This window comes from Nymphalis io, chromosome 24 (assembly GCF_905147045.1).
Source record: "Nymphalis io chromosome 24, ilAglIoxx1.1, whole genome shotgun sequence".
Lineage (NCBI taxonomy): Eukaryota > Metazoa > Arthropoda > Insecta > Lepidoptera > Nymphalidae > Nymphalis > Nymphalis io.
This window is the reverse complement of record NC_065911.1, coordinates 2110534-2127026: the sequence shown is the minus strand read 5'-3', so window position 1 is coordinate 2127026 and position 16493 is coordinate 2110534. Positions and strand designations below refer to the sequence as shown.

Below are 16493 nucleotides of genomic sequence, written 5' to 3'. Positions count from 1 at the left end.
ATGAATTATAAACATAAATTAAGTATATGAAAATTCACTGGTGCTTGGTTTGAACCGACGATCGTGAGTTAAGATTCACGCGTTATAACCACTGAGCCATCTTGACTATATTTGTTACTCTTCGATTATGATAAACAATTTGAAGACAATTGCAATAACGACTTTACTTTATCACAGCTTTTAAATTACAATACAATTTTGTAACCCAATGTAAGAAGCAAAGGCTATTAAAGAAAATAAAATAAAATAAGAAGCGTGTGTAATGAGGAATCGAACTGGTTCCCAAGGAAGTCTGCGGTGCGGTGTCGATTACCTGCACTAAACTATTGGGATTTTTATACATTTATTTCTATCAACCTTAATATAAAAAATATATTGAGACTTAAATATTATAAGTGCTGGCTTGTGAGTCTTTTGTAAGTATACTCCAAAGTCATTGAACAGAAATAAATATATAGCTATCTCGTTCTAAAGTGTGGGGTTAAAAAGGACAAAAAATGTTTAAGTCTTTTAAAATGTCTTGATGATTTTCTGTACAAAAAAATAAATAAATATGGTTTTTATATTGACTCTATATTAGAACTGGTATTAAAAATAATTCTATTATAATATGTATGTAATTATTACAATTTTAATTTAAATATTAAATTGTGCTTGAAAATCCAAATATTTTTGTGTACCAAGTCGGTCTGACGTCACAAAGGCAAACGGCGACCCTTCACAGCGCATGCGCCGGTCACGTAGCGTTTTTTCAAGCATTTCGCTTTCGATGCGCGTGAGCACCGCGCATTGGGAGCGAGAGAACGGACGACAAAAACAACATCGACACGATATTACAAAACTTATACTAAGAGATAAATAACAGTAACAGCCTGTTATTGTCCCACTGCTGGGCTAAGGCCTCCTCTCCCTTTTGAGGAGAAGGTTTTGGAGCTTATTCCAGCACGTTGCTCCAATGCGGGTTAGTAGAATACACGTGGCGGAATTTCAATGAAATCAGATACATGCAGGTTTCCATACGATACGAGATAAATATACTATCAATTTTAATAAGTAACATTAAACATAATTGTAAGTATTTTAATAAGTAAACATACTATTCCTAACCTACATACATTTGATTTAATAAGTTTGATGCTTTATAAATACGATTTTGTTATAAATCGATTTCAAAAATCATTTACTCAATTGAAATTGATTTATTTTATTTATTCTAAATTTAAAAGTACGTAAACATGTACATAAAAACAAATAAAAATTAATACAAACGTCCGTTTAATCATAAATATTAGTGGCAAAGTAAAAGTAAGTTTTCTTTTTATTTTTGCTTATATTTCATTGTTGCATTTTTTTATGTTGGTAGAACTGATAGCATGTCTTTTGTGCAATGTATTTTTTGTATTTAAATATAAAAGCCTTCTTAAGCTAAGAAGTATACGTGCGTATTAAATTAAAATCTAGTAATCTCACGGAGTCTTAAATACGTTATGGAACCTCAAACTTATTTAACATGATTAATTTTTAATCGAGCACAGATAAAAAAAATTATAATATGTTTTTTCCTTGCCATGTTTTTTTAAATCTTTTTATTGACTAATGCATTAATTCGTCGAACAAATAAATAAAGTACATACAATTAAACGTGGACAATTTAATATTTTTAATTTATTAGAATTTAAAACGTTTTTTTCTTTGTTCATATCATAGTTATATACAGATCAACTAGTATTCTGCCATTAAAGTCATTACAACTTTTTTATTCAATTTTAAGCTATCAAATTGTTTTTAAAGTTAAGTTCTTCAAGTTATGTAACTTACTAAGAAATTGCGACAAAAATCATCAATTTTGTTTTTCATTACAAATTGATATAAAATTATTTTTGTAACTATTTTCTCTAAAGCTATTAATTTTACGAATATATTAAAAACAGATAATGCATTCCTTTAATAAAACCTACTTTGTTGTATGTGATATTGACGAAACTAAATACGACAATGTTTAATATTATAAATGTAAAGTTTGTTTGTTAAGAAATGTTTTGCATAATATAGCTTATATATTGAGAGAAAGCTTAAAGATTATAAAATCATATCTCAACCTATGAGAGCGGAGCAGTAATGCTTAAATATGTAAGACCAAAACTCCTAACCCACTTAAGTGATGCATAAGTTACAACTAATAACTTTAATCAATTAAGTAATCAAGTTAAGTTGAAATAACCGCAAATATGTTTGTCTCAATTTACTTCACAATTTACTGGTGGTAGAGCTTTTTGTGCAAGCTCGCCTGGGTACCACCACCCATCAGATATTCTACCGCAAAACAGCAGTACTTGATATTGTTGCGTTCCGGTTTGAAGGGTGAGTGAGCCAGTGTAATTACAGGCACAAGGGACATAACATCTTAGTTCCCAGTTGGTGGCGCATTGGCGATGTAAGCGATGGTTAACATTTCTTACAATGCCAATGTTTATGGGCGTTGGTGACCACTTACCATCAGGTGGCCCATATGCTCGTCCGCCTACCTATACTATATTTAAAAAAATAAAATTATTACTTGTGTGTAAGTGATTATACATTAAAAAATCTCATCGTACACTGATTTCATTCATTCAAGCGACGTCGGTGAAGTCGTGTTGAGTGAATGAGACGTTTTTTGTTACCGTACACTTGTCTAAATCACTGTGAAATTACCTGTCCTGGCTGCTGTTTTGTTATAATGTGCTACGGCGATACTGACAGCGGAGATGTTTTTTTTTTTTTAGTTAAGTTTGTAATATATTAAGTGAAGTTGTACATTTTTGATTTTATCAAATTTACTGATAAGCAACTCTACGTATTAATGTACTTCATATTCTTTAGTACTTTATAGAGCTGACTATATTTTTGACAAATATGCCTACACAAGTATAGCTCGCTTCTGACGTCATTATTCAGTGACCCTAGTTAAGTCAAGTTACATGTTCCTGAACAATAATAATAAATAAAAATATTATATATTAATAATTATGACACAGGCAAACAATTATGAATTATTTTCACTTGTAGATTTATTGAATAAATCCGTGTTCTCGTAATATAACTTTGGCGTGTGTGAAGCATATAAATTAAATATATAAAAAGGTTTGACTATAAATAATAAAAATAATCAAGTAATAAACTAGAATGCATTACGGAATCATCACACAACACATAAATATACGGCTGTATTAAATCGCTACCGCTTATAAATCCGCTCACACTACCACCGGCACTCATGTCTTCGACGGTAGTCTGAGTCACCACGCTTATATAATCAACTATTTATACGTATATATATGTAAACTTAAAAATATCAATTGTATGTAATATCTTAAGTAAAAAAACTCAATATTATATCCACTGTGATTAAACGAGTGTCGACTAAGTTTTTAGACGTTTCTTGTTTAGAATCTACATCCGATCCGATTCCAATGCAGCAACTTCATTGTCAAATTGTATTCATAAAATGTTTTACTTATAACGGTCAATATTGCATATCATCTTCTGACATTTCACGACCGTTTTCTGCGGTGACTCGAACTTTTCGTTTTACCGAACAGCCCTACTGGTCACGTGCATCACTTGTAAGGTAAATCTAAAAGTGTTTTCAGTCCAAGTCCGTTTCTTGCTCAGTTCTGTTTCAGCTGATTAGCATTGAAACAGCAATGGACGCGTCAGCGAGATTACTATACACTGGTTCTAACAAATACGTAAATATTAAGAGAAGATCACGTGTTCCAGTGGGCTGCACTAAAGTCTCATGTCATCCACCAGACTTGGGAACTAAGGTGTTATATCCGTTGTACCTGTACTTACACTGGCTCACTTACCCTTCCAACCGTAATACTACCAAATACTGTTGTTTTGCGGTAGCATATCTGATGAGTGGGTACCTTCCCAGACGAGCTTGCACAAAGCCCTACCACCAGTATACATATGTCAGATAAAAATCTTTTACATGTATGTTTATTCACCTCTCCTCGAAACGAGAGACTTTAGCACAGCTATGGGACACGCTACTTTTACTTAGAAATTTCAATTCATCACGATTGGATCAAAAACGCGCTGCATTGCTTGGTATAAGTTTTATGAATATTGGTTCAGTATTTTTTTCCAGTTAAGTATAACAAACAAGATATAAATTCTATATATGAAAATTGTAATTGATTCAAAAATTACCTTAATCCTATTTACATAAAGTACATATTCACTTGTCTTTATCCCAGCAGTGGGATCTAGAGTATTAACTTTGCATGAGTTTGTTTTCATAAAGCAAAACATACAAAATATATATTAATTATTCGTTTTTAAATTAACAACAACAGAAGTGAAGGCAGTGAAAGTAAATGTAATTGAATTCGCTAATTAAAATAACAATATCATCGTTACGTAACGCGCGGACTGAACTCTATCGGTTTTGTAGAGCTACGAATTTACTAGACAGGTTATAAATTATTTTGTTATTGTAACTTCTAATTATAAACTCGTTTATATATCTATGTAATACTGTTTTGAGTAATCATTTAAATTGTAAATTCAGTGGTCATATTGGCTTCTTGTCTGGTCTGATTCTTCAGTCAGCCAAATTCATAAGCTATTAAGGTTCATTTTCGTTTGATTTATTCATAAATTGAATGATTTGAAAGTCTGTCTCAGTTATACTTGGATAAACTTAATTTGAAAGACAGAGACAACGAATAATAAGAATCACAAACCAATATCAATGTAAGGTTTTATATTCAAACTATTATTATTATAAATTATATATTTTGATTTACTTTTCACCGTATCACATGTGTTCATAATTTGAATTTTCGTTTTTTTTTATATATGTATGTGTTAACCCGGACTTTAGTTACCAATATAAATAATATATACATACCTGTACAGTACAGTACAGTAACAGCCTGTTAATGTCCCACTGCTGGGCTAAGGCCTCCTCTCCCTTTTGAGGAGAAAGTTTTGGAGCTTATTCCACCACGCTGCTCCAATGCGGGTTGGTGGAATACACATGTGGCAGAATTTCAATGAAATCAGACACGTGCAGGTTTCCTCACGATGTTTTCCTTCACCGTCAAGCACGAGAGAATTATAAACACAAATTAAGCACATAAAAAATCAGTGGTGCTTGCCCGGGTTTGAACCCACGATCATCGGTTAAGATTCACGCGTTCTAACCACTAGGCCATCTCGGCTTCATACCTACCTGTCTTTATATGTATTTTAATTGTTATTGTATAATAATATCTGACTCACCATCTCCGCTCTGGTTACTGCTGTGCGCGTGGTACTGCTCATCTGCGAATTCATACTCTATATCAAATGACACATCTGCTCTATACATAATCGTTTCATACATAACGCTTTATATATAGAAATACATATAACACTCTTTACTAATAAATAATTAATTATTTGTCCTTCCAAAACAATACCTCGACTTATAAAATAAGTTAAAAATTAAATTAAAAAAAAAATTTGGATCTCCAACAAGGAAAACACATGACAAGCTTATGTTACATAAGCACTAGGTATTTATCAATTAATCAATTATAGGAAACCACAGCATCCATTTAATATAACTAAGGAACTATATTATAAATAATAACTAATGTCAGTCATATATATGTTTCGAGTAAGGTTCTATAATAAGCACGGACCTGTATTACAGATGACCACGTCCTCACAGGATCCAGATACATCACAAAAATTAGGAGAGGAAATAATTTGAGTAAATAATAATTAATAATATTTTTAGTACTGGCAACATTTTACAATTTCACTGTCAGCCTTATTGCTTATTGATAATAAATTCTGCATAGTAAATTTTATTCATTTAAGTAGTTAAAACTTTTTATGATTTTAGAAATAGTGCTGTGACGTCATCAACATTATGAGAAAAATTAAGAATATGATTATTTTATTACTAATTTAGTCATGTATTTTAATAACTATGAGTATTATAATTATATTGACCTTTGGACTACTTATATATTTAGAGTAAAAAGTATCGTAATTATTTCCGCATTTAATGCGACACCACATTTTTTTCAATTTGCAATCAACTAACATAAGCTGAATGTACACGAACCCTTGGATATCAATTTAAATAAATAGCTAAAAGTATACGATTTAATATATAAAATGGATTTTAAATTAAATAAAAGGTTATAAATTAAAACTATCTAAACTATCTTACCTCCATTCCTGTGGTCTGTGCTGATGAGTTCCTGGCTCTGGATTGGGGCATGGATGAGGACCTTCTGCTGGGGACTATGAGGGTCCAGACCCTCAACCTCTAGCAGAGGCGCGTGAGGTTCATACCCGTGAACAACTAACGGTGGAGCGTGCAAATCCATTTTTCAATCCTTTTGCATCACACTTATAAAACTATAATATTTATTATTTTGCTGACGCACTAAACCGTAGCGAACAGTTCCTAAAAACACCACTTATATTTTTTTTTATAATCCTGTCTATTTTATAATAACTCTGTGGTCACTAGTGTTGGCACATTTGAATTAAACTAAGAGGATTTTTCGAGTATTATTAGTTTTGAGTTAGTTATGAGTTTTACTTAGTTTATTGTTTCACTGAACTGTCACATTTTAAGTGGTACTGTCACCGCAGCTTCTTGCGAAATTTCGATCGCATTTTCAACATTTTACCTGAAATAAAAGATGAAAATTTTAATAAAACACAATAAATATTTGAAAATTTACTGAACGTAAGAAATTAAGAATATATTGGATATTTCAAATATTGTTACCATTGGTAAGCCACGTGAAAAATATTTAATTATAAACTATTTTAAGAAACCATCTTTAACAGCGTGGTCGGTTAAAATTTGATAAAATCAGCGAATTTTAAACAAAATTTCATTTGTACATTAAATTTAAACGAATATAAATCAAGTGTTCCGCTTTGCAAATAAAATGTTGCTATTTGTTTAAACAAATACAACATCGTGCCCCGGCGAAGCATTGTTTTCTATCTCGTTACGACGATCTAAGAAAGCGTAGAAGTGGCATGTTTCAATTAATATAAATAAGCGACGCAAGTCCCACTGGGCTAACGTTTTATTGAGAAGATGTGGTACTTATTCTATCAAAATGTTTTAAAGCGGTTAGACGGATCACAAGACCTTACTTCATCAAACTTATCCTATTTTTATTATGTATTGCAATATTATAAATATTATATTATATTATTTGTTGTATACTTAAAAAAGTACAATCATTAATTATTATTATTAAGTAAATCTATCTGCCTGTTAAGCTTTGACGGCTGAATACTGAACCAATTTTGATGAAATTTGGTATGTAACAAGCTCGAGGCCCGAGAAAGGACATAGGTTACTTTTTATAACAACCCCTCTCCCAACCACCAACGTCTCCCCCAAGCACGGCACGGGTTAACCAAGGCACGGGTGAAGTCGCGGACGAATACTAGTGTTTATAAATTAATAATACCGCATCAAACACGTCGCGGCTTCGTAACTTCCGACAAAGGAACGCTCGCCGCATCTATTGGACGAGCTTTGTTCATATTCAAATGTGAAAACATTTGCTACTAGATAAAGAGATGTTGCAGAGCTTTAAAAAAATATCATTTTTTTTATTATAAAAACTATTTTTTTATCGAATGACGTATGCATTCGAAATTAGGTCAACTAGACCATAGACCATATAACTGTTAGAGCTGTCTAACTTATTACACCAACGAAACGTCACATAACATTAAAATCGAAATGATTCCCTCACTCCCTAAACTGTAATACAGCTTAAATCTAAGTAAGTAAGCTAAGTGGGGAGGGATGGAGATTACGGCTCTACCATCACCAGCAGTTTTCGGTTTAATATACTATATATATAATAATGCTTGAAATGATAATAATATAATAATTATTGTATTTAATAATTAATTTGACAGTTAGTATGCCTGTCTTATTTACAAGCATTTCGAAGGTGAATATAATAAAAATATTATCACGTAGTATATCTCTCGATAGCTTCGATCTCGGTTTTTTTAGCTGAACCTTATTAGATTAGATTTTTTTTATATAGTATAGGAAGGTGGACGAGCATATGGGCCACCTGATGGTAAGTGGTCACCAACGCCCATAGACAATAGTATTGTAAGAAATGTTAACCATCGCTTACATCACCAATGCGCCACCAACTTTGGGAACTAAGATGTTATGTCCCTTGTGCCTGTAATTACACTGGCTCACTCACCCTTAAAACCGAAACACAACAATAACAAGTACTGCTGTTTTGCTTTAGAATGTCTGTTGAGTGGGTGGTACCTACCCAGACGAGCTTGCACAAAGCCCTACCACCAGTTATATTAGCTGATCCTGCCATTTCCGATATGCGTCGAACGCTTAACGATAAAAGCATAATTGAAGCTTGAGAATAGAACGATCACGAAATGTCAGAGTGATATGCGAAATTGACTTTTATAAGTATAACGTTTAAAGGATATACGAATCAAAATAGCGTGTCATCGTCACGTCGGTTACTTACATTTCACGAGTGACATACGATAGCGTTATTACTGGTAATAAAAGTATGTCCAGTCCTATAAAAAGCATCAATAGCGCAATGGTGTACAGACTATCTAGCGATGTAAGAGTCGCTGTTCTATCCTGACCTATTATCCTGGACCTGGGCTATCGTCACCACTTCTAATGCTGTAGCTTAATTGGAGGGGTAGGTAAATAGTAGTATTACTTAAAAACAGACACTGATTTTATTCATTTAAATATATTTACACATGTATTAACTCCGGGATTCAAACCCACGTACGTTTGTATAATAAAGGTTATATCCACAAGGTTGTGGGAAAAGCTACACAATGGAGTGTAACACACGAGGCGACGTGTGGCAGATAGATCTCGAGATATGGTGACAATATAATAATTATGATTAATTACAGTCACATCGCTAATTTCGTATTGTTTCATTTTAACGATTATCCGTTTTATCCTTTAATAATATTTTTATTATTTGGTTCCTCTTTGTAATGTGTTTAAAAGGAATCTCTTTTTTATTTTGTTATTTTCATACTTATTTACTATAAATATATAATGCAAATAAATCTCATATTAAAAAAACACGACTGAATTAATGAACGAATCACAATGTGTAGATACACATATCAAAGCACTGTCAAAACTACTGACTGAAAAAAGAAATTTTGAATATTCATTCTACAATACATCAGCTTAATACATTAGAAATTTTATCTTTAAGAGGAGAAAATTGATGTCGGGACACGCTTGCGTAATATAACTTGCAACCGGTTGTTTCAAAAATCTATCAAACGAATTTGAAAAAACTTTCAGAATATTGCAAAGTATGTACATACGTAATTCTTTGTCGTTGTCATGTTATTTACGAGATGAACCTTGTGACGCTCTCATGATTGTCGCGTATTATAAATGATTTTGTATGGGAATACTATATTTTTAATATATGTTTGATAAATAAAGTAAATGAATAATATTATGTGGTTGCAATGATTGGTTGTATAAAAACCTTTATTTTTAAAAAATATAAATAACGATGACTTAGGCTGTGATGTGCTCAACCAATTGGACAATTGACAAAATTTTACCATACAAATATTAATAATATTAAATAAATAGTTATTAATTACGTAACAACATTAATAAAATTTATTTTAATATAATTGTCTCAATCAATCGAAACCTAAATATTTATTTGCAGTGATTAAAAAAATATAAAAACCGCCAAATAGCCTTCACTACCAAACAGATGTTTGTCACTTTAGAGGTGAAGAAAAAATAAATCTAACGATATAATGTCGTGGGAACTACGATACACTTTGACACCCAGACAATGAGTGCGTTTTAATAATATATCATTAGAAGATTTACATTCGAAAATATGACCAGGAATAGCCCGATAGTTGAGAATATTTTAAGCCTTCCTTTCATTTAATGAATTTGGTCAAAATCTTTGTATAGTCGTTAAATCTCCGATGAACAATTTTTGCTTCGATTCAAATTCAAATAAATTATAGCAACGAAATAATGTATTTGCAAACTACACTTCAAGAAATATATTTTTTTTAATTTATTATTCATAGTAATATCGTATATACTGTAAAATTAAAACAAAAAAACAAAATAACTAAACTAATATACCGCCTTCGGGTCTTGTTGAGTGATGTTATGTAGACTATAGTCTATAGTCCACCTATATCAATGAATGGTCTATCTAACGCTAAAACTTTTTTTCAAATCTAACTGGTAGATTCTCAGATTTGGGAATTAATACAAACAAACCACCAGGATAGCAGGAAACATGAGATTAAATTGGAAAATAAAATCATAAGTGGTCATATGTAAGTTGCCAGGTTAACATAAAACTTGAGTTTTTAAAGATTTTAAGCCTAGTCTACGAAGAACCACACTTAACTACCAGGACACAAGGAATCCAAAGAGTAATGATAAAAATTCGTTAATTTGTATGTCTAGTAGGTACAACAGATGTCGCCGCGGTACCATGCGCAAACGATCCCTTCGCACTCCTCGTTAAGACGGAAAGGGTACCGCTGGTTTTTTAGTGGGTATTCCGATGTTCGGGGCGCACTCGGCGCCTTGGATACCGACGAGCCCCACATACCCCTGTTACTGTTCCCGTGAGTAAAACGTTTTTCTAGCGAGAAAAAAAGGTACATCGGATATTATTTAAATTATTAACAACTTATTTACACTTATAATATAATCATTTAGCACTTTAATGTACGTATAATAATATATGACATGAATAAATTTGCTTAAATATCCAATACTGGTTTCAGTTTCTGAAATAATTATCAAGTTATTTAAATAAGCAATACAAAAGTAATTAAATTACTATCGCCATTATAAGATATATATTTTTTCTATTACAATAATGTGTTATGATTATTTAAAAATAGATGAATGGTCGTTGGTTATTTATTTATTTGTCAACACCAACAAGTAGTACAACAAATGTACACTTAAGCCAAAGTCATCATAATTATTTTGGTAATTGCTTACTTTTATACAGGTGTTCTAAAATAACTTGAAAATTGAAATATAAATGTAAATACTAATAATTATAAAAAAGTGAATTGATAAAATAAGAAATATTGAGACAATAATATCTTATCCTGGGACATTATTCACACACGGCCATCTGATCTCTAACTAAACAGAGCTTGTACTGTGGTAACCAGACAATTTGATATACTAAATATACTACTTTTCTTTTGTAAATACATACTTATATAGATAATTACACCCAGACTCAGGACAAACAGACATGTTCAGGCACACAAATGTCTGTTCTAGGTGGAAATCGAACCCACAACCGCTTGAAAGGCAATCTACCAACCACGCCAACCAGCCCGTCAAAGGATTCAAGCTTTAAATGAAATAAATAAAGATAAAATATTTCATTTATTTGAGGATAATAAATGACAGTTGCGAACAGTTTAACTGAGTCATCGCTGAATTAAAAATGGCCGCAAATTTTCTTTGTTATTCATTAACAAAACAAAATACTGCATATTTGTTGAGCTTGCTTATAATGCAAGGTCATGGATTCTTGCCTGGGTCGGGTCAATTCAACATTATTGGAGGTAGAAGAAGTTTTCAATAGAAGCAAGGAGTTTGTAAATACTGTACTATACTGTATTGAACGCATTTGCGTATGCATGCACTATGCTGTATATTGATCACAATTTGTAATTCTAGTCACCGTTGAATAACTTGCATGAACGATCAGAAAGGCATAATTAATAATATAAATATATGAGTAGATATATATATTATCGTTTTCGGCATATTGAGCAGACTGGCTCAACACTGCCCTTCGAAATTATCATTTAATCACCAATGCGCCTTCCACATAACTATGATGTTATACCCCTTGTGCCTGTAGTTACACTGCCTCACTCACTCTTAAGCCGGAATACAACAATACTATTGCTGTTTGGCGGAAGAATAAGTATATGACTTGGTGATAACCCAGACAGGCTCATTCTCTTTATATTATCATTACAATATAAAAAAAATAGGTATATTTTTTTATAAATAAAAAAATGTAATTGTACGCAAGAATATAATATTATAATCTCGGTTCATACAAAATAAGTTAAAAAAACGTTTTGGAAAAGCATCAGTCATTATAAAGTTTAATATCCTTTAATCATTTTATTCATCATCCTGATAAAATCAAGATGGCTGCGTTAAAATGGCGGGATTCTCACATGGACAAAAACAACGACATTGAACTGTGAGCAATTGTTTCAAACCGAAATGTTAGACAAAGGTACATTTAATTATGGCCAGGGTGACCATAAATTAATGAACTTAGTGACAAAAAAATTTATGGATGAAAAGTTTGACGTATTTTTGTCGTCACCGTATTTAAGTGTGTTGTTTTCAACAAATAAGTGACCTTTAAATTAAATATTTGATATTAAAAAATAAGTAAAGAAATATCATTTGAATTAAAGAACAATATATTTAAATATTCCGGAGACAAATTACACATCTGTGTAATTTGTTGTGTACCCGGCAGTTTTTTAGTTCAAAAATAGTTGAACTACCGCTGAATAAACGTTCAAAAACCTCAAGCTAAAGGCTCTTCATAATGTAGACTATAATTATAGTAATATTATTTGCAAGTAATTTGTAAAATAGTAGTAGTATTTGCAAGTGAATTAATTAAAGAACGATTGGCACTGTCGTTATTAATGCTTTAAATACAACCACAATTATTTACGAGCGAATTAATGAATGATTCAGACAAATAATTTATTCCGCCCAGTCCCACAAACTATAGCGTCCATGTACACCCTACCGGTAACTCGTTTCAGTGGAAACCTGTCCTTATTAATGACGTAATCCCAAGGACAGGTTAAATGGATTTTTTTAAATGCGTACCATTTATATATAATTACTTCAGGCCGAAATTAAACAACGTTATCAGCCATCAGCTACAGATAAATTATGGGATTATGTATCCAGTTTATTTAACTAGCAGAATTTAATAGTATGTTAATGTATGGTAGAAGTATGTGCAAGCCGGTCTCGGTATGTATTAGATACCCATTTATCATTATATCGCTAATTAGAGCAAGAGACCCACACACGTAGGAACGCTAGCAGATAACAGGTAGCAGAAGTGTGTAAGTGTGTATATGTACACTAAAAAAAAAAAAAGTAACAACCTGTAAATGTCCCACTGCTGGGCTAAGGCCTCCTCTCCCTATTTGAGGAGAAGGTTTGGAGCTTATTTCACCACGCTGCTCCAATGCGGGTTGGTGGAATACACATGTGGCAGAATTTCGATGAAATTAGACACATGCAGGTTTCCTCACGATGTTTTCCTTCACCGAAAAGCACGAGATGAATTATAAACAGAAATTAAGCACATGAAAATTCAGAGGTGCTTGCCTGGGTTTGAACCCACGTTCATCGGTTAAGATTCACGCGTTCTTACCACTGGGCCATCTCGACTTTCCACTGGGCCATCTCGACTTTATGTACACTAACTTAAATATAATAAAAACATTTTTATCAAATAATAAGCCGTAATTTTTTTTATATACTTAGTAATGTTATGTTCCGATTTGAAGGATAGTGAGCCAGTGTTACAGTCACAAGAGATTAATATCTTAGGCCCCAAGTATCTTCACGAAATGAAATCCATATTCCAATAAAACGTTAGGAAACGAAATTTCTAAAATATCTTAAAACGTTTCAACATTCACATCAACCCTTCAATTACCGCTGGAGCGTGACGATAATCCGACAAAAATAAAAAAAATATATATGAAAAATGAGTTATTTTGTAAACAATAGCAATTTTACGGTACATTTGACTCGACCCCTGCTAAAGCGCACGTTGAAAAATGTAATCGGGCGTTTTACCCTTAAACAATTTTTAATCATAGATTTTTAATTATTTGTAATTATATTATTAAAAAAAAAAAAAAAATTAGAATGTCAATATAATGTTATTTATATAACATATACCAAATATATATTGGGAATTAATTTGGTATGAGCGTATCATACCAAATAATATTTAAATATTTGGACATATTACTGATATAAATTAAAAAAGTATTTTTTTTATATAGAATAGGAAGGCGGACGAGCATATGGGCCACCTGATGGTAAGTGGTCACCAAACGCCCTTAGTCATTGGCATTGTAAGAAATGTCAACCATAGCTTACATAGCCAATGCGCCACCAACCTTGGGAACTAAGATTTTATGTCCCTTGTGCCTGTAATTACACTGGCTCACTCACCCTTCAAACCGGAACACAACAATATCAAGTATTGCTGTTTTGCGGTAGAATATCTGATGAGTGGGTGGTACCTACCCAGACGAGCTTGCACAAAGCCCTACCACCAGTTAAATGTAGTATGTTTTTTGTAGTATGTTCTTATTATGTATATACATTAATGTTATGCATATGTTTCATTCCTTAAATCGGATAAAATTAATTCCAACCAATCGTAGTAGTATTTGACTGGAAGAGATCGCTGTTTGGGATAAGTCCGTCTTTCTATATGTATAATTTAAAAATGGCATTAAGTATTTTCTGCGTACAATTATTTTTCATCTTATGTGTGTAATAAAGAGAAAAACAAACAAATGAATCATGTTAGATCTGTAAATTATTATGAAATGATCAGCATTGAGTCTCAAGGTTCTTCATGATAGAATCTACGCTTTAATAATAGACTAATGTTTTAAAAGCGCTTGATTTTTGCAAAATCTTAGATTTTAGATTTACGCTAAAACTGCTGCAAAACGTTTGAATATGTAACGTTTCAAATTAAAACATTTCTAACTAAGAAAGGAGTTTCACTTTTGCTTTATACAGTTACAATTTTTCTTTAAATAAATTTATCGAAAAAATAAAACATATAATTACCATCTATGCACTATTATCCCTTATAATTAATTTTTTTTCATACTCATTCAAAAAAAAAAAAATTATAATTCAAAAACATAATCGTGAAAATTCCCATAGTAAATATGATAATCGTTTAATGTGGCCATTAAATAAACCCCCGCATGCCGATGGTCATACCCACCCCATGAGCTTGCATTGCGTGACTGACAATTGTAGTTTAGGGTTATTTGATTAAATGCGCATATTTAAAGACAATTTCCGCTAACAAGTGGGAAACATTTGATCGTTAACTAGTCTTGTTTATTGCACGAACAAACGTCTTCCTAATATGATACTATTACTTCGTTGACAGTTGGTTTAGTTGCTATATTATATGGCCAATCCAAACGTCCTCGGTCCAAACCCTGGGTGGGAGCAAATAACATTTCCTTACAGTTAAAGAATTCTCAGTAACTGCACGTTGTCTGGAAGTAAGCAGGACTTTTACTACGCCTGAACTTTTCGAATATCGAATATTCCATCGGATTATGACAGTGAAGGAACAGCACTAAGCCAACAGTAACCTAAAGTTTCTGAAAGGTAGGTAAAAGTCAGATTATTGGACTCTAATCTAAATAATCATTGGTCGTTCATTACGTCATCAGCTACCGACCAATGACCATTGAGATTGAAGTCAAATAAGTTAATTTGACAATGATCAGCGTTTCAGAATAAACATAATGATTTGATAAAAAATCCAATAGAATCAAAAATGTAAAAATGACTAATACGACTAGTGAAGTAGTTAGAAATAATAGAACAATGGAAGCAGATAAGCTGGGCTAATTGACGGTTGGCATAGTCTAGACATATCAACGACACACCAGTGTCACTAAAGCTAGGATGACCTTGGATCAAGTTAACCAAATATATCACCATACATTGGTTTATTTGGTGTATAATTAACAAATGGGATGAAACTTATTTTGTAAGCACTTCAATCTAAATTAAATCTTGTGATGTAGACATTAAAGGTCATTTTGCAATGATTATTTTGTTGTATCGTGACATCATCTAATTTATGATGATCCATTATCATTAATACTGCTTCCGTCGAAATAGCTAGATTGGTTCGCCTTTATTAAAACGGCAAATATGATGAATGGTTTTTGAAATGTCCAAAATGAACCACTTCTTTGTTTTTTCTTTAGGAAGGCAGACTAGCAATTGTCATAATTAGTAAGTCTACCTTCAAATACACTGGTTCCTTAAAAAATAGGTACAGGAAACCACGTCTGTGGTTGGCTGTTAATTGGATTAAGTAAGGAGCTAAGATATTACGCCTAATATTCCGATAATTTTACCAGCTCAGTCACAATTATTGATAGATAGTGCAGATATAGAGCGGTGTAGTGCAAAGTACAAATTTACAGGATGTTGAACCGGCAATCCGTCTCGAATCTTTATTGTCATTTTCTTGCTTTTGCAAAAAGATCTGATCCATTTATAATTTTGGAGCTTTTAGTAATCAGTAAACTAGTGGCTTTACAATATG

At 32.2% G+C, this 16493-nt stretch overlaps 2 protein-coding genes across 2 annotated transcripts in view; both read right to left on the bottom strand.

Annotated features, from left to right (window-relative positions):
* Positions 1-6544, bottom strand: part of LOC126778000 (paired box protein Pax-5) — a 66415-nt gene extending 59871 nt beyond the window's left edge. Inside the window, exons 1-2 of the mRNA XM_050501374.1 lie at positions 6221-6544; positions 5278-5334 (exon numbers count right to left, since the gene is read on the bottom strand). Of these exons, the coding sequence (XP_050357331.1) occupies positions 5278-5334; positions 6221-6380 (217 nt within the window). The 5' untranslated portion in view covers positions 6381-6544. The remainder of the gene's footprint in view (positions 1-5277; positions 5335-6220) is intronic.
* Positions 1-16493, bottom strand: part of LOC126777981 (potassium voltage-gated channel protein Shal) — a 168338-nt gene that overhangs the window by 10677 nt on the left and 141168 nt on the right. The window lies entirely within an intron of this gene.